Source organism: Haliotis asinina, chromosome 8 (genome assembly GCF_037392515.1).
Source record: "Haliotis asinina isolate JCU_RB_2024 chromosome 8, JCU_Hal_asi_v2, whole genome shotgun sequence".
NCBI classification, from domain to species: Eukaryota; Metazoa; Mollusca; class Gastropoda; order Lepetellida; family Haliotidae; genus Haliotis; species Haliotis asinina.
The window spans coordinates 23,281,376-23,302,268 of NC_090287.1; the positions used below are offsets into that span (position 1 = coordinate 23,281,376).

General features: G+C 40.2%; 1 protein-coding gene across 1 annotated transcript in view; it reads left to right on the top strand.

The window, feature by feature from the left end:
* The window catches only part of LOC137295157 (mucin-5AC-like), a 28,038-nt gene that overhangs the window by 569 nt on the left and 6,576 nt on the right, over window positions 1-20,893 (top strand). The window contains exons 2-14 of the mRNA XM_067826479.1: window positions 234-532; window positions 1,208-1,357; window positions 1,842-1,974; window positions 2,634-2,804; window positions 3,801-3,940; window positions 6,326-6,502; window positions 6,639-6,679; window positions 6,881-6,912; window positions 7,347-7,438; window positions 8,814-8,978; window positions 9,202-9,242; window positions 9,736-9,843; window positions 10,305-10,424. Coding sequence (XP_067682580.1) covers window positions 234-532; window positions 1,208-1,357; window positions 1,842-1,974; window positions 2,634-2,804; window positions 3,801-3,940; window positions 6,326-6,502; window positions 6,639-6,679; window positions 6,881-6,912; window positions 7,347-7,438; window positions 8,814-8,978; window positions 9,202-9,242; window positions 9,736-9,843; window positions 10,305-10,424 — 1,669 coding nt within the window. The remainder of the gene's footprint in view (window positions 1-233; window positions 533-1,207; window positions 1,358-1,841; window positions 1,975-2,633; window positions 2,805-3,800; window positions 3,941-6,325; window positions 6,503-6,638; window positions 6,680-6,880; window positions 6,913-7,346; window positions 7,439-8,813; window positions 8,979-9,201; window positions 9,243-9,735; window positions 9,844-10,304; window positions 10,425-20,893) is intronic.

Here is a 20,893-nt window from a genome sequence, read left to right on the forward strand (position 1 = left end):
CATTCGAAGCCTTTAGATTTTAAAGCCTGTAGGTCGCAGCAGGCCCTGATGGCCAAATGGCAAATTAAAGTATTGCAAACACTACCACTGATGTCTTGGGCAAAAAGGTAACTTAATGTCACATAGGCCTCAACTGCCATAGACAATAACTGAAAGGAACCTATTTTTGTTCCATTGTTCTTTGGATCTATAGTACGAAGGTGCTCCCTTTTTGTTACATCTCTGCCTTGCAGGTCAGGATCAAGACTCTGCTTGGCTGGGAGTTGGGCTATGGACCCTGTGGTACTCACTGTGACAGAACACAGACTGGGATAAACACAACGTCCACCAGAGCACAAGTTTTAAAGTCAAAGGGACGTGTCTATTTTGGGAGCTGGACCAAGGAGGGCACGAAAACCATGGACGTAACCTCCGATGTGAATGGACAGCTGCTGACCACTCTGTCGGGCATCAACGAGCACCTCAAGTGGGAGCTAGAAAATGGCGTCTTTGAGGTCACCATCGACCCTCTTGCCGCATCAACCGATATCATGTACGTGAGTTATGTCTTGACGCATAGAAGGTTGACAGCGTGCTGTTCGTTTCACGGGTATTGCGAAAGAAGTCCCCTCGAAAGAATCGCAGTACCTCTTTGCTGCAACAACAAGGGGCGTGCTTTTTCGAGTTTGTCATTGGAAACTAAATCACTCTCTACATCCCTTCTAAGGAGCCCCATGAGCATTCACGTACATGGATATTCAGCGGTTCTGGCGTATGCAAAGGTGATTTTATCGTGACCTTTTGCTTGGTCAGCTAAACGGTAGAACTTGCCAAAAATGTAAATGTTGACTAACAGATAACATCTGTGTGGTCCATGTCCGAAGTATAATTTCTTTTTCTTCTTTCTAACCAGTCTCTCTGAGTATGTTCAATTTTGGCACAAAATATGTTCTTTGTATTGTAAATACATAACTGATAAATGATATGATAAATGAAATGATAAATCCACTTCGTCAAGATCTAAATACACATACCATACTATAAAATGATGTGATGAAATACCCGTTCCATTGTATGGTAAATTTATACGTGCTTCAACTGTACCACCAAATGGCACACTGAGACACTCAAGTTGATAGGTTTGTTTCGTTATGGTGGATGTTTTGCAAAACAATACTGTCAATCTCCCAGCAATGATACCACGTACAAGAAACATGTGCCCTTTCAGATTAGATGGCAATTATTGGAAACAACTGAACAGTGTTCAGGGAAAGAGAGACTCGTCGTATCATCTACAGGTAAAGATACACAGCGGTCGGCGGAATGACACTGGGAAGTCGAACAGCAGTCCACTCATCTTATTCAAGCCAGTTTACAGGTATGATTCAGGCGAGGATAGCACAGTCTAATGACCTTCCAAGGTCAGTAGCCGTGGTATAGCTGAAATGATATCTAGCAGAAAGGTAGATTTCGAACAGAAATAGTGCGTGACCAAAAATGGATATAATTATACTACCATTTTGTGAGCATACCAATAACCAATGCCATTGCATGCGAGAAAACGTAACTTTTATAAACACACTTGAAACATTTCAAACGGAGAGGAATATTTTGTCACATTTTCCCTTAATCTCTTTCCATCATCTGTTTCCTCCTTGGCTTCATCATTTTCATTTTCATCAGTCTTGTCAATCCAATTTCCCCTACCTATTTTAATTGTGTATCGTTAGCATTAGTTTGGCATTGGTGTCACGACCGTTCCTAAACACTACTTTACTGTTTTAAGTTTAGATTATCGACCTTGATCGTTATATTGTGAATGTTGCCATGACTACCCCAGACCTTTTCTTTGGTGTTTCCAGCATACCCCTGACTGCCGTCAGTGTCATCAAATTAACAACCATGGACGACGACGATGACGTTGTACACTGCCAAGATGCAGTTTTCATCGAGACAGGGGGACTCGATCAAATGAAGGGGGTTCACATTCAGAAGGTGGGTGGTCTTCTTGCGTAACAGTGGGGGTAAAAGAGTGTGTGTGTGAGAGAGAGAGTGTGTGTGTGTGTGTGAGAGAGAGAGAGAGAGAGAGAGTGTGTGTGTGTGTGTGTGTGTGTGTGAGAGAGAGAGAGAGAGTACGGACTAGTCGTTTGGGAGCCCCAGGATAGTCTATCGATATTGCGCAAGTGGGGATCAAACCAGTCTCAGACAGACGGACAGACGCTTACAAGAAGACGGGGACTGAATAGCTGTTACCAGGCTCATCTGTGCTAGAACGTTGTCAGGTCATACACACCAGACATCACCCACACACAAAACGTTGCAAGCCTTAAGATGTACTACGAGTAGTAGATGGGTGTTCCCTGGCGTTTAGCACATAGTGTTATCACGTGCCGATTCCTATCACAGACAATTTTTAAAGTCAGTAATTACCTGGGTAGCAGACAAAAGAATAACAACTACAGTCAGACATTAGTTTGAACATCCAAACAGTGGTGGTACAACAGCACTTCGAGTAAGTACACATTACAGACAGAAGAAAGAGTTCCTGAATAATAGACACCCACGTTTGTCTTGGTATCAGGTAGACACGTTGGTGTAACTGCAACGTTCACCGAGATATTGATATAACGGTATTTTTGTTGTGTCTGTTCTAGAACTGCAGTATAATCATCAATGCCACTGAAAGCAACAAGTTCACGGACAACGGCGAGGTGGCGGTGTTGGTGAAGGTCATGGACTACAACTTCCGTCCAATCAAAATCGAGAATGATCACATGCCCTTTCGTCACCCATTGCAAGTTGCACTCGGCGCCGCTCCCGTGCAGGTACCACAAACATTTAGTGACAGGGCATGACAGTCGAATCTCTATGCTTGTCTAACCTAGTGAACTGCTGCTGTCAAACAGTTCTTCTATGCGATACACGTAAACAATTTGATCCAATAATTCTGTGAAAAGCGTAGCACGTAAAATTGCTGAGACCAGCGAAACGATTTTCAGTTAGCAGAAGAATAAATATAGTCGAAAGCATTATTAGACTTAAGGTTCAGTAACTATAGATAATTTCAAACAATCAAAAATACATCACTAAAGAAGATATATCTGGTTGTCCTGGTTGATTGCCGTATACCAATTCTCACGGTATCATTCACTAGACTGTCTAGACCAAACTCTGTTCTTTACTGCTTGCTGTCACAGGCCTGGAAGATACTTGTAGTTGAGTATGACCATAAACAAACAACGTTTCCTGAGCACATTTTGAGCAATGTAAAACACATAAATTTAATAAACGTAAGTTGCTCTCAGTACCACATTTGAATAAACAAAATGTTTTTCCCGTATATTTTATGCAGTTATACGGTGTCCTTTTGGGGACATTATATGCCACGGCGAGAATGCAACAGCGTACGAAATTAGAGTTTAATGGTGACCAACATCGATACAAACAAGAAATGGTCACTTGATGACAATGAATCCGCTTTCAGCCAATAGACGTTATTATAGCGTTTGTGACTATTTGGTCGCATCCAGTGTTCAGGTATATACAATGGAAGCTGTCGAAACCGGCATCTGTCCTATCCGGCAATTTGTCAACACCAGCGTAAAATCTCAGTCCCGTCTGTGACTTGTACTTCTATCATCAGCTCTACAATCTGGCAAATTGTCTAAACTGGACTATTTCTTCAGCCCCGATGAGTGCCGGTTTAGACAGCTTCCACTGTACTTTAATTTGATTAACGCTTTAGGAATGGCGCTCTACACAAATCGTTTAACACATTTTCTAATTACAATGACGTTCAGTATTATCTCATTCGCCTTCAGTTCCTGGTGCGGTCAATGTTGGTGCTATTGGATCCAGGCTTCGTTGACCCTACCCCTGAAGATGGCCTCACCATGGTGGGGTATGCAGGAGCCCGGATAGAGGTCATGCTGGCAGCGCGTCCTCACAAGAACTCAACTGAGTGTGTTGTTATTTTAATCACATTTACTCTTTAGCGATTACTATCATGCTTACTACACTGTAACATGGCCTTCAAACGAGTGTATATGTTACAGTCAATTATTGTACGGAACGAAACCCATGCTAATCTTGTCTTCTCAATAATCTCTGTTCAACAATCAACCTGTACAATAATTGGGCTAATTAATCACGCAATGTACACAATGCCTGGAAATTTTAGACAATGTTACACAATGACTGAGTGTTTCAGGCAATATACACATAGGCTGGATATTTCAGCCACTGTGCACATTGCCTGACTGTAGACTTGACTGTAACATGTACATAACGTTCCTGTATAATCTGTGCATGCAACACTGATTTGCAAAATTAGTATTGTGTTTTATATACACATGCACAAAAGTTAAGCGCCAACCACTATTTTTGTGATCTGCTACTTTGGATACTCAATGATAACTATCATAACGAGATCTATGACTGTTTTAAGCCGATTTTGTAAACTTTAAGGCGTGCAAATGTTGTCTCAAAGCATGTTTATCTTGTGTTAAAAAACAATCTAAGCATAATGCAAATTTATCATTGACCAGAATTTGAGGGTTTATAAAACAATCAAAACTTTGATTGTCAAGTAACTGTAATGATATCAACACGTCATATCAGGTGTTTTGCAGACGCCTTATGAAGTGCAGAGTCTATTGCAAGACAGAACCATCAGTAACGTGTGTATGATCCATGCACATTGACCACAGATTCAACCCTACGCCTCAAACTCATTACAAATCGTTGAATGGTTTTCTGAGGCAAACCGTTCCATTCTTCATAGGGTGTGGCATCAAGTTCAGCGAGATTTTGAAGTGTTCTTGATGTCTGATTGGATTGAGATCCGGACTACATGCTGGCCAAAGAAGAGTACCAATAGCCTCTTGACACAAGTAAGCCCAGACGGCACGAGATCTGTATAGTCTGGAATTGTCGTCCATGTACACAGGTCTGTTCTAAGAGGATGGTTGTCAAAATGAGGGACTACCACTGGACGAAGAACTGCATCTTGGTATTGTTGGCCATTCAGGTAACCACGAATTGTCACGAGCGGAAGTTTACACTCGAAGGAACTGCAACCCCATATCATTACAGATCCCCCGCCACAGGCTAAAGTCTTCTGGATGTTTCTTGGTGCAAACCTGGTGTTATTTTGTCTCCAGACACGTACTCGACCGTCAATAGTTCGTAGCAACATTCGACAATCGTCAGACCAATGGATATTTCTCCAGTTTGCTAAGTTCCAGCGCATGCGAGCACGACACCAGATCAAACGATTTCGCATGTGTCTCTCAGACAGTTGGGGACGTTTTACTGGTCTTCCGGCAGCATAACCAGCCATTCTGAGGCGACGCCCTACGGTCATCGTCGAGAGTCTCTCGTCTAACCCGAGAAGACGTCTATCCTGTCTGTCAGAGGTCTTCCAGACCTATGCTTGTCATTGACATAATTGGTTTGACTATGTTTGGCAACTAAACGGGTGATGACGCTGTGATGACGACCCATTTGCCATGCAATGACCCTGCATGAAATGCCAGCATTTTTCATGCTATCACCTGCCATCTCTCAGCGGTAGTTAATTTTCTCAACACCATGACTGATTTTCTAATTCTAAAGTGAAAGGAGATTTTCACAACAGATCGTTGAAACCAAGTGTGTGAAACTTGATTTTCAAGATTCAGATGGTAGGGAAATGGAGTTGCAAGAGCAGAACGTTTTCCTTGTCATATCTTGACAATCTTAGGTTCAAGAATCTATGGAAGGCTAATTCAGTCATAAACACATATAGTTTGTATTCAGTGGTGAAATCAAGAGAGTATGAAAATAGTGGCGCTAAACTTTTGTATGTGTTTATATGTAGTCCAAACGTGAAGATCCGTTTTAGAATTGGCCTTCAGGAACTCACGCTTTTAAGAGACGACTAACAGGATAGGTTGCTCAGACTCTCTGGTATGGTTGACACGTCATGGCATCCCATTTACATACAGATCGATGTCCAGAAGGGTGATCACTGGGTTGTCTAGTCCGGACTAGTTTATTTACAGACTAATCTCTATAAATATTGCTGGGGGCGACCAAATAACTAACAAAACAAAGTATTTGTAGTTAACTGATGAAATGAGACTGCTTTGTATGGCGGATTAATGGAGGTCTGCTCCATGTATGAACGTTGAAAGAACCCCACTGTTGCTTTAACATGTTTCGGTAATTCATTCCTATTTGTTTCACATTTTGCCTTTAACACCGATTGAAATCCTTTTTGGAGTTATTGGGACTGATTCCTTTTGGGATTAAGAGAAATATGGTTTACAAATATATTGCACATTCTATCATTTTTTTATTGCAGAAAGATAGAAACAATATCGGTGATTGCTGTACCAAGCATTTCATTCACCCTCTCCACCCTAGTTCCCGACCCCCTCAGAGCGAGCGATCGGGTCATGACACGACTTCTGACTGTGGACACAACTTCAGAAGACATCGGCACATACATGTTCCAGGCTACAGTGTTCGACACTGGCGGGTAGGTACATAGAAAATACTTTCCAATCTAATTAATACTGACACAACAACAACCCAGAACCGATTTCTTTTAAACTGCGTTCGTATAAAACGAATAACCTAAAATGTAATCAACACCATGCATTCTTCATTAATAGGATGGATGGTAAAGAAAGAAATTATGTGATCGTGGTGAAAGGTTGGTACCACTTACGTTTTATTTGACATCCTTAGATGTGTAATAAACCATTAACGTTTCCTTATTGTTCGTCAATATATTTATATAAAATACAAGAAATAGATTTTATTTATTTTAATGAATTTCACAACGAATCTAGAAGCATTAGCCTATCCAAATGTTGACTATAATAACAAAAAATAAACTCTACGTATTTTTCAGACAATAATCTGACTGTCACGGACAAGATCAGTGTAAGATGTATTTCCAATTTATTTATTTCACTTGAATGCGTTCTGAGTTTTGAACACTATGTCTGCCAAATCACAGCAAGTAAGACTGATTCGGAAGGAGAGCCTTTGTCACGCTATTCGTATACCTTATCTGATTTAGATACATATACATTGCTGACAAAGAATCGCAGTGTACCTTGGATTCAAACTCACGAACGGATCCCGAGACAGCAAAGGGACACAACTGCACATGGTGTGCCACATGTGATATGGCTCACGTTTGACCCACGTGTTATTAAGTTTTCGATGTTTGATTAATTAATGTACACTATTTTACAATTGTTATTGTCAGTTTGGGAATAATGAAAAATTCAGCATATTGACATTGTCTTCAGGAATACCATAACAGTTGGAAGTATTCCATCTAAAAGATGATGATTCCATATATGTTTCAGTCTACAGAGGCGTACGCAGTTTTCCCAGAACAAAATGTGTTAACATGTCCACAAGATACTACCTGTACTATACCAGTCCAGTTCACACATGGGTAAGTGCTAACACATGTGCGTGCCACGTTTGGGGACACAGTCTAAAAAGACTCCAACACGCAGACTATGGATTTGTGACCATTTGGTGTAATGTCAACAGTGGGACGGCGCTTAGACTTCCGTTCCACGTTAAGCTGACACTTAAACCGTAATATGGGTGGAATACTGTTCACATCGCCTTTAAACCCTAACTCATTTAAAAAAGTTTCACCAAGAAGACAACATCTAAAGCCACTATGAATCGTTCCAAACATTTTAAGTTTGCCGTGTTGAAAACATTTATAAATTTCCAGTAAATGACACAAGATTATGTTCGACGCGGCTCCATATTATAACTACCATAAACGTTATCGTCTATTTATCTAAGCAGTTGCTTGGCTTAGGATGGGTTTCACGAGTCTTTGCGAGGAAAAACTCAATTCTTTGATCTATGGCGCACTTGGCAACAAACGTGGCGAAAACACGTGGTATACCTACATATATACATGTTCAGAGGTCCAGGACAATTTGTCAAAACATAAACCAATTGTCGATTACCTAGGAAACAATATATGAAACGATGGACTTTCTCACTGCTAACATCTTTGTAAAACTTAATCCTCGGACAAAAAGATGATTTTATACAAGCCTGAACTTGAAATTGAGGAGACAAGTGAAACTGTCTCCACTGTTTCATATTTAGATCGGTGCATGAAGATTCAGAGTGACAAAAACTCCCCACAAGGCTGTATGACAAAAGGGATGATGTTAACTTTCCAAGGGTCAGCTTTCCTTTCGTGCCGAGCAATACACTATTAATTCCAGTCCTTTACAATCAAACATGCGCTTTTTATCAGGATTTCAAAGAGCGCCATGCCGCTTTTGCCCGTGAGTTTTTATCCAGGTTACACCATTCAAGGCCTCAGTAAAGATTTCAGCAAGTTTTATGGTAGACGTGGAGGACATTTCGAAATTTAAAACATCAGAAACAATAATAATGACCAATGCAAGTCTCTGTTTCAGCTTGTATCATACAAATATGTCCTGTGAACAACTGACTAGACTCTGTACGTGCTTATGACTGGTACCATTGGGCTGTTTGTCGCGAATACCTCGTATCATCACTATTTCATAAACGCATGCTCTGTAATCATATTGCATGGTGACAATCATTGGATTGTCTGGTCCAGACTCGCTGTCACACAGTAAAGCATTGCTGGGTGGGGTGTATAACATCTCTCTCACAGACCGTATGTCTAACTTCATTCGATGAAATAAATAACTGCACCTGGGATGTGAGCAAGCGTATGATTACAATAGCGGAAGGAAGTTGCATGTTGCATGCCGTACACCATACGAACGACATAGAGTTGAAGAAACCCTCTTTTCCTTCAGTACTACAGGTGTCACTGTCATCAATTCTACTATCTCCGGGGTAGGACTCGGATCACTGAGACCGGTCAATACCTCATTAAAACACCTGTTACAATCTGAAGTGAAGGTAACACCGATAACTCCTGGAAATCAAACTATCTGCCTCCAAGTATCAGCGCATACAAGGTAACCACTGTCAACTCGCACATGTCGAACTGTGCTGCAAGAATACATCTGTTTATGACTACACACATTGCATTTATTTGATAACTCAAACTGTATTGAAACATTTAAAAAATCTATTAGAGAGTTCGCCTCTCCGTATTTTCTTGCCAATTATCAGTATTTCAATACTATGTTATAAACGTGTAGTTTACGATATTCATGTCAACCATACCTTTGTATTCAGTCACACGGTGTCCTGTATGGTGGTGGCAGTGATACCTACAGGTAGGCAGAGTGGTATTAGTGTGCCAAACTGTTAAATATACGGATTTGCTTTTACGACAGTTTTTGCATTAAACTTGTGACTGATTGTAATTGGTATTGGTCAATAGTTTACGGATCAAGTTCAAACGTTTTCTCAAATAAGATGATCTAAGAGGCACAGAATCTTGATAATTGACTGACAGTAGAAATGCCACATGACATACGTATACCACTTTGGCATTTCATTAAATAGATAAAGGCAGATTTAAATGACATTGATTAAAATGTTTCACTTCTCTACATGGCTCCAGTCAGAACACCGAGTTATACATTGGCAATAGAGGGCACAAAGAAGCATAGTTCCATATTTGATTCATTATAATAGGTTATCTTATAAACCAACAGAATGCAATCAGCGAGTATGTTGTCTTGTATAATGGCCTGCACCCTGTTTTGTCAGTCAAATTTCGTAAGTTATAATGCACTGCACGGAATGTTGGTGTTATTATTACAGATCCGTGTTTGAGTGAACCCTGTGGGTTGCAGGGGGAGTGTTTCTCCAGCTGGGATACGTACAAGTGTGTGTGCAGACCCCACATCACAGGCAAACACTGCGAAGTCGGTAAGGGTTAGATACGTCATGTCCAGCATCCACTACCACACTTCGACTGGTGGCTACATAGCTTTACTATACATGACACCACCAAAACATTCAGATTCCCGTCGGTGCTAAATTTTCACAAGTCTACAGAGTCCACATACAGGCAAACTGTGGAACTGCATACCCCGAGGTCGTAATCCATTTCTATTTAAATGCTTCCTAACATTCCCATGCTAACTGACAATGTACGTCTAACATGATTGTCACTGCGCTGATAAAACGCAGTATAAAGTTCTAGTCTCATAAAAAGGAAATGGTATTTATTGCCTACTCGTTGTTTAACTCTTTCGTGGTTAACGTTTTGGCATGCCTACTGTATAAATGTAAGTGAGTGTTTCGGTGTCAGAGATGCATTGAATGAGAAATGCACCTGAACACTGTGTTTCACTGTATATGTTTCTGTTATACGTACATCACACCAGTCGTAGACATGTGCAAGCCTTCCCCATGTCTGCACGGGACCTGCATGTCGTTCCCAACGGCGGTTGGAATCTATTTCTGCACGTGCGAACCTGGATGGTCCGACAAGAACTGCGATAAAGGTGATGCTTTTTGACGCGTTTTCTTACAGATTTTATGAGTAGATGCGATCTAATTAATCTCATTCAGTTAGTCAGTCAGACAGACAGACAGACAGAAAGACATTTTATTCCACTACCGAGGACACTGGCCCAAAAGACATTATTGGGTTAGCTTTCACAGTCCGCGCAAAACTACACAATAGAGGCCATGAGTCATTCCATCTAAGGGTTGTCATGCATAAGGACTTACCTGTTATATATATACACATCTCACACACTCATTTCACGTGTAAGGACAAATGTAAGTTTATACACCTTAAGTAAAACTGACCAATATCATAGACAACACTACCATTATCTGATGCCATAACATTTATAAAAGACTGATGTGATACTAATGGTACACACAAATAATACATGGTATACAATTGATAAGTCTTCTCATAAAAATCAATGCATCAATGTACATGACCATTTGTAAATCTCGATGCTGTCTATATTCCCTTAAAATGGCAAGTCGTTAGAGTATGTTTGAAAATGTTCAGTGTCAATCTGTTACGTTAAACCTTACTATTGGTATTGCAGATATTGACGAATGTGCCTCCAGTCCCTGTCAAAACAATGGACTGTGCAATAATCTCATCAATTCCTACTCTTGCACGTGCAGACCAGGATTCATGGGAGATAACTGCGAAAACGGTGCGATTGGTCTTATTGATGATCAATGAGATACATATTTCAGTTTCCCAAACAACTATTTTATAAATACTTTAAACACTCGTTGTCGAATATGCCGATATCACACGAAACGTTCCTATCCAGACAGTGTCAGTATTACAACATCACCAGGGGTTTAGGTACGGTTATAGAAAAAAAACCCGAGCTTACACAAGATCGTTTCTAAAAATCTGAGGAAGTCCCCAATACTATCTAAGTATATAGCTTTGCAACCTATCGGGCGTAAGCGATATAAATTTGGCTTGCTACACGCGCCTGATCGCCAATACTAAAGGTGGACAAGTAGACCCGTGTGGTATCTGACCAGCCATACAAACTGTTAAATGTTAGGCTAGCGGAATAGCGACAATACATTAAGGTTTAAGTGTTAATATTTATTCAACATAACTCACTTTTATGTATAATCTTATAGAAGGTTATGGTGCCATAAACATATGTGAAACTGTGTGTCTTGTATCAGTAATGGTAGCTATGTGATGTGTATGACAAAACTGCTTGGGTATAGTCGATGCATCGTCCGTCCGTCCGTAATCATTTTGTTTCCGGAGCATAACTGAGAAACCGTTCAATATTAAGTCTTTGAAGGGCATTTAGAAGTGAAATACATAAGAATGAAGATTTTTATGGATATCAAATTCTTCATATGAGAATACAACGTTTCGGAGTTAATGCTTACTCCTTCATCAGGTGATCTTCATTCGTTCAATATTTTAGAGCAAAATTGATAGATATAATAATCTGAACTTATGGTTGGGCATTTTTGCTATTTACAGATTTGGGGCATTTTTATTTTGTGTGTGTGTGTTTTTCCATGGAATATTATAGTCTTAGTAAAATGGTGGGGTGGGCTTTGTTTTCGGAGCAGAACTCAAAAACTGATATCTGTCAGCGAAACTTGGTAGATATGTGTGATAGACCTTAAAGTGGTGCCTTTTGCTATTTGTAGGTTTTTGTGATTTATTATTTTCCCAGTTTCCATGGAAACTATTCTGACTTAATTTCAAAATGGAGGGATGCTTTTCTTTTCCGGAGCACAACTCGAAAACTATTTAATATCTTACAGCAAAACTTGACAGATATGTGAGGGAGACCACAAAGAGGTGCCTTTTGCTATTTACAAAGTTTTGGCATTTTTATTTTTCCCGGTTTCCGTGAAACAATTCGGACTTAGTCTCAAAATGGAGGGATGTACTTCGTTTCCGGAGCACAACTCGAAAACCATTTCATATCTCTTAACAGATCTTGGCAGATACATTAGACAGATCTTGAAGTGGTGCCTTTTGCTGTTTACAGATATATGGCATTTATATTTTTCATGATTTCCTTGGAAACAATTCAAACTTAGTCTAAAAAAACATCAAGTAACCGTCAGATGATTTGTCCTTTCAAATATGTGGGGGCCGGGGGGATATGTCATCTTCTGATGACTCTTGTTAAATTTTGTAATTTTGTGCTATGACGTTTTCTGTTCGTAATGGTTAACGTAATATGTCCAACACTTCAGTCTCAACAGGAACAAGTACGGCGAATGCTCAGACAAAGGTAACGTGACAACTTTCTTTTCTCATACCTGCCTACATGAGTATTTTCAGCAGACATGTGTAACAATACTATAGAAATATCATATTTAGGAATCAAATACACTACACGAAGTATACATTGTTTTAATGACTAACAAAGCACGTGTGTATTATCTCACTGGTTGAAACACGTGAAAATGTTTTGAGTGAGACTTGAATAGTCTATCTATAAAAATTGACGGTATGCTTTTCTGTCTTTTCTCTTCAACTTGCTAAAATCGAGGCTGAGTTATCACTGAAGCATCATTAAATGAGTAATGACGTCCTTTCCTGTTTGAGTACACAGTATGCGGAGCGCTAAGGGACATACCTGATAATCTTTAAACGGTCGATGCCGTTAGGCAGGCATGACTGATATGAAAATTTCAGAATTTAAATTAGCAGAATTACCTTTGCGATGCCTCCTGTATGTAATCGTGCTCTGTTTCCACCGTGTCTACCAGCCCAGCATCACGGGACCGACATCCTCCAACGGGACGGTGATAGAGTGTAACTCCGTGTGTCACATGGATGTGCAGGTAGCTCTTGGGCAGGGTGATATCGGGTAAGGAGCTTATATAAGGGATCGTTCATAATCTAATACTTTTTTTAGTTAAACGAGACTTACCTGTAAGTTGAAGTTTGACTGTGGTTCTATCAGCTAATCTACGTGAAGGTGGGGTTACATGAGATTGCAACTGCGGATGCTCGAATCAGACGTTTGAAGAGTTTATGAGGGAGTATCCTACATAAAACCAAAAACGTTTAGGGAGGGATAATACAGCGGTGGGCATGTAACCCCTCCTAGATTAGCTGACAGAACCACAGTCAAACTTCAACTTACAGGTAAGTCTCGTTTATCTTTTAGATTCTATCAGCTAATCACGTGACAGTCACGCTAACATGAGACTTCGAAGATGGATGCTCACCCATAAACAGTCAGAAATAAAAAATCAACAACATGGTACAACATATGAGGACTTTTATTTTCATGAAACATACATGACAGTAATAGTATGTTTGCATATTACCTGATAACATCCGAACTATGGTACTAGAAAACCATTTATAAGTTATCAAATAAAATACATGCACATTTCTTTAAATGTACATTTGCAAATAACACTTGCAATAAAACAAGTTTTAGCATTCATTTAAGAGAAATTTCACTTGCAGACTTGCAAAATCACTGATCCAATACATAGACCAGACAGTCCCTTCAGTACAACTCATTGCAGGATTGCTTCAACAAAACTATTATCTCTTGAAACAATTGTCTTATCATAGAAACTGGCAAATGTATGCTCCGATGACCAGTCTGCTTTTTAAAGTATTGTTCTGGTCGGCACAGAGGCCTGCCTTGCTGCTGACGTAGCTGCAGCCCTAGTACTGTGAGCAGCAAATACGTTAGTGTCAATACCTGCTTGATTCAGGCCCGTCCTAATCCAACGTGATACAGTGTCCCGTGATACAGTCTTATATGGTTTGATATATGTAATTAGCAGTTTTCTCTCAGAACCTCTTAAATCGGCTGTTCTTCTTATGTATTCTCTCAGAACAGTGACAACACACACACGTTTGTCAACTGAATATTTCTTCAGAGCCAAAGGTTTTGCCAGTCTTCCAGGCTTAGATTGCTTAACTAAATCAGTAAAGTGAAAAGTAATGTCAGAGTCCTTTTCTGTCATGGTGTTTATGCTCAATAAATGCAAGGTCTGACCTCTCTGGGCAGTTGTCAAAGACATCAACAATACTAATTTGATAGTCAGCTCTTTCAAAGAAATAAGACATTGTTTGCAAACTTTGCAGGAAAGTAAGAACATCTTTTACGCTCCACACCTCCAAATATTTAGGTACTGGTAGATACCATTGGGTGACTACCACATAGTTGATCATTAAGCAGTACAATAGTAGATAAGGCACATCTTGCAGTATGCACAGAACTATAACTCAGTCCAGCCTGGACTATGGAAAGTAGGAAATCTAACACATCTGCTAAAGATGGCAAACTGAAATCAACTTTCCTTTGAGAACAAACTTTCTCCATCTAGTGAGGTAACTGGCACACTGCTTGCATGTTCTTTCCTCCAAGATTTGACAAGGAACTTAGCTGTTTCATCAGAAATTCCTCTCTGTGTGAAGCAATACCGGACAGTTGACAGGCTGTCAGTCTCAGCCGCCTGGCTATGGGATGTGGCAGACCTTCCACACTGGTTACAAGGTCCTTCTGCACAGGCAACATCAGGGGTCTACAACACAGTAATTGCAATAAATGAGCAAACCAAGTTTGTGTAGGCCACCATGGGACAATAATCACTGCTCTGGCTCTATAAGCTTCAATCTTCTGCAAACATTTTGATAATAAACAGAATGGGGGAAACATATAGCAATATTCCTCTGTCCATGACACATGAAACACATCAACTGCAACTGCTTCTGGTTCAGGTCTCCAGCTAACAAACCTTGATAATTTCCTATTTAGCCGTGATGCAAACATATCTATTGTAGGGTGTACATTCAAATGCTGAATAATTTTCTTGAATACTGACGCATTCAGAGACCATTCTGTTCTGTCATTAAATTGTCTGGATGCTTTATCTGCCTTTATGTTTTTGGAACCAGCTATGTGAGCCAAATATTTCTCTCCATACACCAAAACCAGATATCTTTCACAATGTTGTTGCAATCAACAGATTTTGTACCTGCCATATCTTGAAGATAAGAAACAGCAGTAGTATTATCTGAAAGCACATGGACATGTTTCCCATTGAAATTGTTTGTTAGTGACAGGGCTTGGAGTGACATCATGATCGCCTTAAGTTCCAACACATTAATGTGATAACCTCTCTCTTCCTCCGACCATCTTCCTCCAACATTGTATCCTAAATTTGCCCCCCAGCCTTGTTGGCTAGTCAATGTAAAATCAGGGTTTTGGAAAGGACCAATTTTATTTGTCGATCCTAAAACATTATCCTTCCACCAAATTACCTCTCGTTTAGATTCAGCTGATAGACACATAATTGCATCAAAATCACATTTACTGTGTTTTAGAGCTGCTGTCTTCTCCATTTCAAGACATCTATAGTATAGCGGACCAAATGTTACGGCAGGAAAACACGAGACAATCAATCCTAGTAGTCTGGCTATATCTCTTATTGCGTGATGAGTATTCTTGAGAATCAATGAACATGTCTCCGCAATGTGTATTGCCTTATCATCTGGTAATTCTATTTTCATTTTTTCTGAATCCAGAATAAGGCCTAAGAATTTCATTCTCGTTGAAGGTTCAAAATTGGATTTTTCGTGATTTATTTTAAAGCCTAAATCTTTTAGCAACCCTGCCATGTCTTCTACCGATGCCTTGCATTCGGTTCTTGTCTCTGCCTGAGTATATGTGTCATCAATATACCCCATACATTGATTACCTTGCAGTCTCAAGTGTGAAAATAGTGGCTTAAGCAACTTTGTGAATATACGAGGAGCACAAGCTAACCCATTTGGCATACATGTGAATTGGTACAAGTACCCATTCCATCTGAACCTTAAATATTTATTATGATCTTCATGTACACTCACTGAATAATAAGCATGTGTCAGATCAGCTGATGCCATGTACATATTGTTTTTCAACAAATGCAATACTGTTTTTAGGCTTTCCATTTTGAAGTGATGGTACTCTATAAACTGGTTCAATTGTTTTAAATTCAAAATCAAACGATATTTGTTATTTTTCTTCCTTCTAATGAAAATATTGGAAATAAATTGGTCATCAGTTTCTTCTGCCAGCTCAATGACACCAAGTGTTTTTAGGACTTTAATCTCTCTGTGAACAATTTCCTTTTCTTGCTTATATGAAATTGATTTGTTTTGGCTCTCTAAACTGCGTTGGGTTGTTTATCATATCTATTTTCAGTCCTGAAACAATGTCTAGAATATGCCTGTCATGGGTCAGCTTCTCCCACTCCGATAAACACAGAGCTATTGAACCTGCTTTAAAGTTATCTTCGGAATTTGAGAAATGACACTGACCTACCTGACCTGAATCCTCACTCTCACTCATTGGGGTCAATACTGCTAGTTCTTCCTCCCTCCTCTTTTCTTCTCGAAACCTCTGTTGCATTGGGGGTCCCTTGCCAAAAAATATCCAGGTGGGAAACCACGACCACGGCCTATGACTCTGCGGCCAAACTGGTTGTTATATAATTCGTAACTACTCGTCTCTTTCCGTGAGCTGCAAGAAGACTTGTACCCCTTTCGCACGCCATTATTGCCAAGAATCGTGGCAAACCAATCCAATCGCGCGTAGTAAAACGCATTTCAAAATATGAAAATGGCGGAACCGTTGAACTTTGAAACTTCGCTAAACTATACCAAGCACAATTTAAACATAAACTTTGAGCTAAAGGATGACGAACTTTCAAAAGTGAAACATATTTGCAAAGGGAATGACCGCATTGTTGTTTTGCCCACGGGATTTAGGATATTCTTAAAGCCATGTTTGGGAATTCAGAGTTATCATTTCTTGATCATGGTACTAGACTGTTTTCATCTCCATGCCCGTTTGCGCTTAGACAGGACCCCGTCGTAAACATGGCCACGAGAGGGGTATGAGACGCCATCCGGCTTGGCGGAATGACACGAGTAGTTACGAATGGTTGTTATATGGCGCATAGCGGGCCGTCTGGCGATATCCACGACCTCTGCTAATTGATTTTCCAAGTTGACTGGCCATATTCATGTCTTTCAGACTTTAAGCAATATCATTACCAAACAGATAGTCACATGAAGTGGGTGCACTTGGAGAACATAAGGGTCGATACTGAGAATTCAGATGTGGTCGTATGAGTTCTTTCCGCCTTTGAACGGTTTCCCTGTTAGAATAGGAGGTCATAGTCAATGCATCTGATAACTTGTTCACCATATCAGAGTAGACAGGAGGAGGGATATCCTTCTTGGTTTTCATCAGCACTTCTAGTGTAGCAACAACACAAGTGACAGCTTTTACCACGCCACTTTGAACCTTTTGCATTCTACAGTCCATAGATCTCGCCCCGGGATTTATAGAATACCACAGAAGTTTGTTTACCTCGGGAGTTTTCAACCCATCGCAAACAATTTCCAGGCCTTTTGATCGATTTCATTTTTGTCAATAAGGACGATTCGTCCGGTTTCGTCTCAAAGAGTTCAGTTACCAGGTCAGCCAATTTTGCGTCGATGGGATCACCGTCCGACTGCTCAAGCAGCAAGTTAGAACGGACAGCACTGAAGAATCGTATCTCGTCAACATTTTCCTCACCGGAAAGCGGCATAGCCACTTCCTGCTCATGCGCGGTTTCGGTTCATACACTCATTGAACTTTCATGGGGTTTGTTCCGACTCGGTTCATAATCATTTTCTGCATCCTCATCAAGCTGACCATATGTTCGGTCTTCTGCACCGTCATAATAGAACGAATCTATTTGTTCTTGAAAATCACCTAATTTGGTGTCCATAGTTTGGCGCATGCTTTTCACTTCGGCCACAAGTTCGGACATCAGATTGCCAGAGGGTTCACTTTCAACTGCTTGGCCACTGGGGCCCGGAATAGCATTATTGCTAACTGGCAGTACTTACCCGCGACTGGATTTTTTACCATTACAGTCAGTTTTGATTTTGGTCTTTGACTTGCTGTGTTGACCTGAGTGATCACTGTCTGCCGACGGACTTGTTATTAAACAAGCCTCCGCCATTATCGCGCCTCCCTCACAGGGGGTTTTAATATTGCACAAAACTCAAGATCTGCCGTTACAGATAATAATGGTTGTTTAAACACTAATTATAGTGCCTTATAATAATGTTTTGGGAAGCTGGGTTGTAATTATACAACCATAAGCTGCTAATCAGTTAACATAATGTCGCTGGAAAACTTATTTTCCTCAGCTGAGGTTTACACGTCCGACCTCTACGAGAGCACAGCTTTGCACTGATTCGAGCACGCGCAGTTGCAATCTCATGTAAGCGTGACTGTCACGTGATTAGCTGATAGAATCTATGGCATTCGTCACCACACGCTCCTTTTCGTACACTCTAAGAAGGCTCGTCCCATTTGTGACCAAATGAAGTTATTCCGGGACAAGCCGAATAGCGACTCGTGTCCCACTCGAAGGACTTCATATTGGCGCTGGAACCGGACATCAGAACTGCTTCTAACAGGAACGATAACTATACGCCTGTTTGATTCTATTGGTACTTAATATCACCGGAGAACTGGTACATTGTATTGGTGTTTCTGTTTTTGCTTATTTAATTTAGAGTTGAACCTTCTTGATACAACTGAAAAAAGGAGAGAAGTATATTTGATAAAAACATATTTTAACGCAATTATTACCCGATGTTCACCGTATATTTCCAATAATATTTCTAAATACGGGTTAGTAATCAACTGTTTTGTTGAATATGGAACTAAAATTTATTTGAAAAACAGAAAAAAGCTGCATTAAATCCCAAAGCAGAAACTCCAAAATGATTTTGAAACATTTCTCAAACTGAATATTCGTGTAACCTTACTGTTTGAAGCGCACGTACAATGAACACTGGTCACTTGGACCATCGAGAACCGTTATGTTAACAAACGCACATGCGTGGATTTCAATATGTCACCGTCATTCGCATGATTCCTATCGAAAACTTCACATTAGACAGCACAAATCTGTTAGCTACGTTCTCAGTACTTTCAGTTTGACGATGTATATTTTTCATGAGTTTTAAGACCCGTGAAGGTCCCGGTGTAGAATAGGCCTTCGGCAATCCATGCTTGCCATAAAAGGCGACTGTGCTTCGGTTTAATTCCAGCAAACGATCTGGTCCTAAAGTTTTTCCAATGCTTATTTTCACAAGCTGATTACTTCCATAAACATTGTTGTAGGGATGTCTTCATCATATCATTTCGCTCCTTGTTAAAATCCGGGGTAGAATAGGCATTCAGCAACCCAGCAACCCAGCAGGCGACTGACGGGATCGGGTGGTCAGGCTCGCTGACTTGGTTGACACATGTCATCGGTTCCCAATTGCGAAGATCGCAGCTCATGTTGTTGATCATTGGACTGTCTGGCCCAGACTCGAATATTTACAGATTGCCGCCATATTGCTGGAATATTGCTGAGTGCGGCATAAACCTAAACTCACTCATGATTTTTAAACAATAACATAATACCCCGTTCGTCACCACTCGCCAATTTCCGTAAACTCCAAGAAGACTCGTCCCCCACTCGCTATGTCCGAAAATACGACTACCCAGTCAGAACACGCGTAATGGATGCCGTAGTTTGATGAAAACAATCCCAGTTACTCAAATGCTTTATGGCATTATGCTATTGTTTATAAAATCATAAGAAATATATGTCGTCATATTGAAAGTACAAAGAACGTATCCAACAGAATTGTGCTGCCTAATGTGAAGTTTTTGATAAAAACCATGCAGCAGACTGTGAGAGATTCAAATACACGCATGTGTGCTTGTTGACATACTGGTCACTGGTCACTGGTCGTCAGTGTATGTTCTGACGATCTTGCGGGCTTGTTTTGATCATTGTATGTGCGCTTCAAACAGTTTTCGGAAATGTAATCATAAATCGTTGGGAGTTTAAACGATATTGTTTAATATATGTGTATAACTAATCAACGTTAATCTTTAACACTAGACATATATTTCACATCACTGTGAATATTTTAGTTTAACGGTTTTGGTCATTCAAATATTTTTCATCGAATTCAGTTAAACTTCTGTTTGTTGTATGACAGCAAGGTTAAATGAATGTTCAGTTGCATAAATGAGTCGCTATTCGGCTTATCCCGGAATAACACGAGTTGGCCAAGACTGATAATGCCCAAAACGATTTAAGTAGTCGGGATTACTTTTGTAAAAGCACAGCCTCCATTACGGGCGTTCTGATTATCGTATTGTCGCACATAACAAGCATGGAGTGGGAGACGAGTCTGCTTGGTGGTTACGGAAAGGGAAAGTGATGACAAATTTGGGGGACGAGTCCATTCGTCACCTGTTGGAAGCACACGTACAATCACCACAACAAACCCACAAGATCGTCAGCAATACACTCAGCTGGACCAGTGAGTGTCGTTATGTCAACAAACGCACTTTCAGTGCATTTGAGTATCTTGCCGTCAATGACACGATTCTTATCAATTCCTCACATT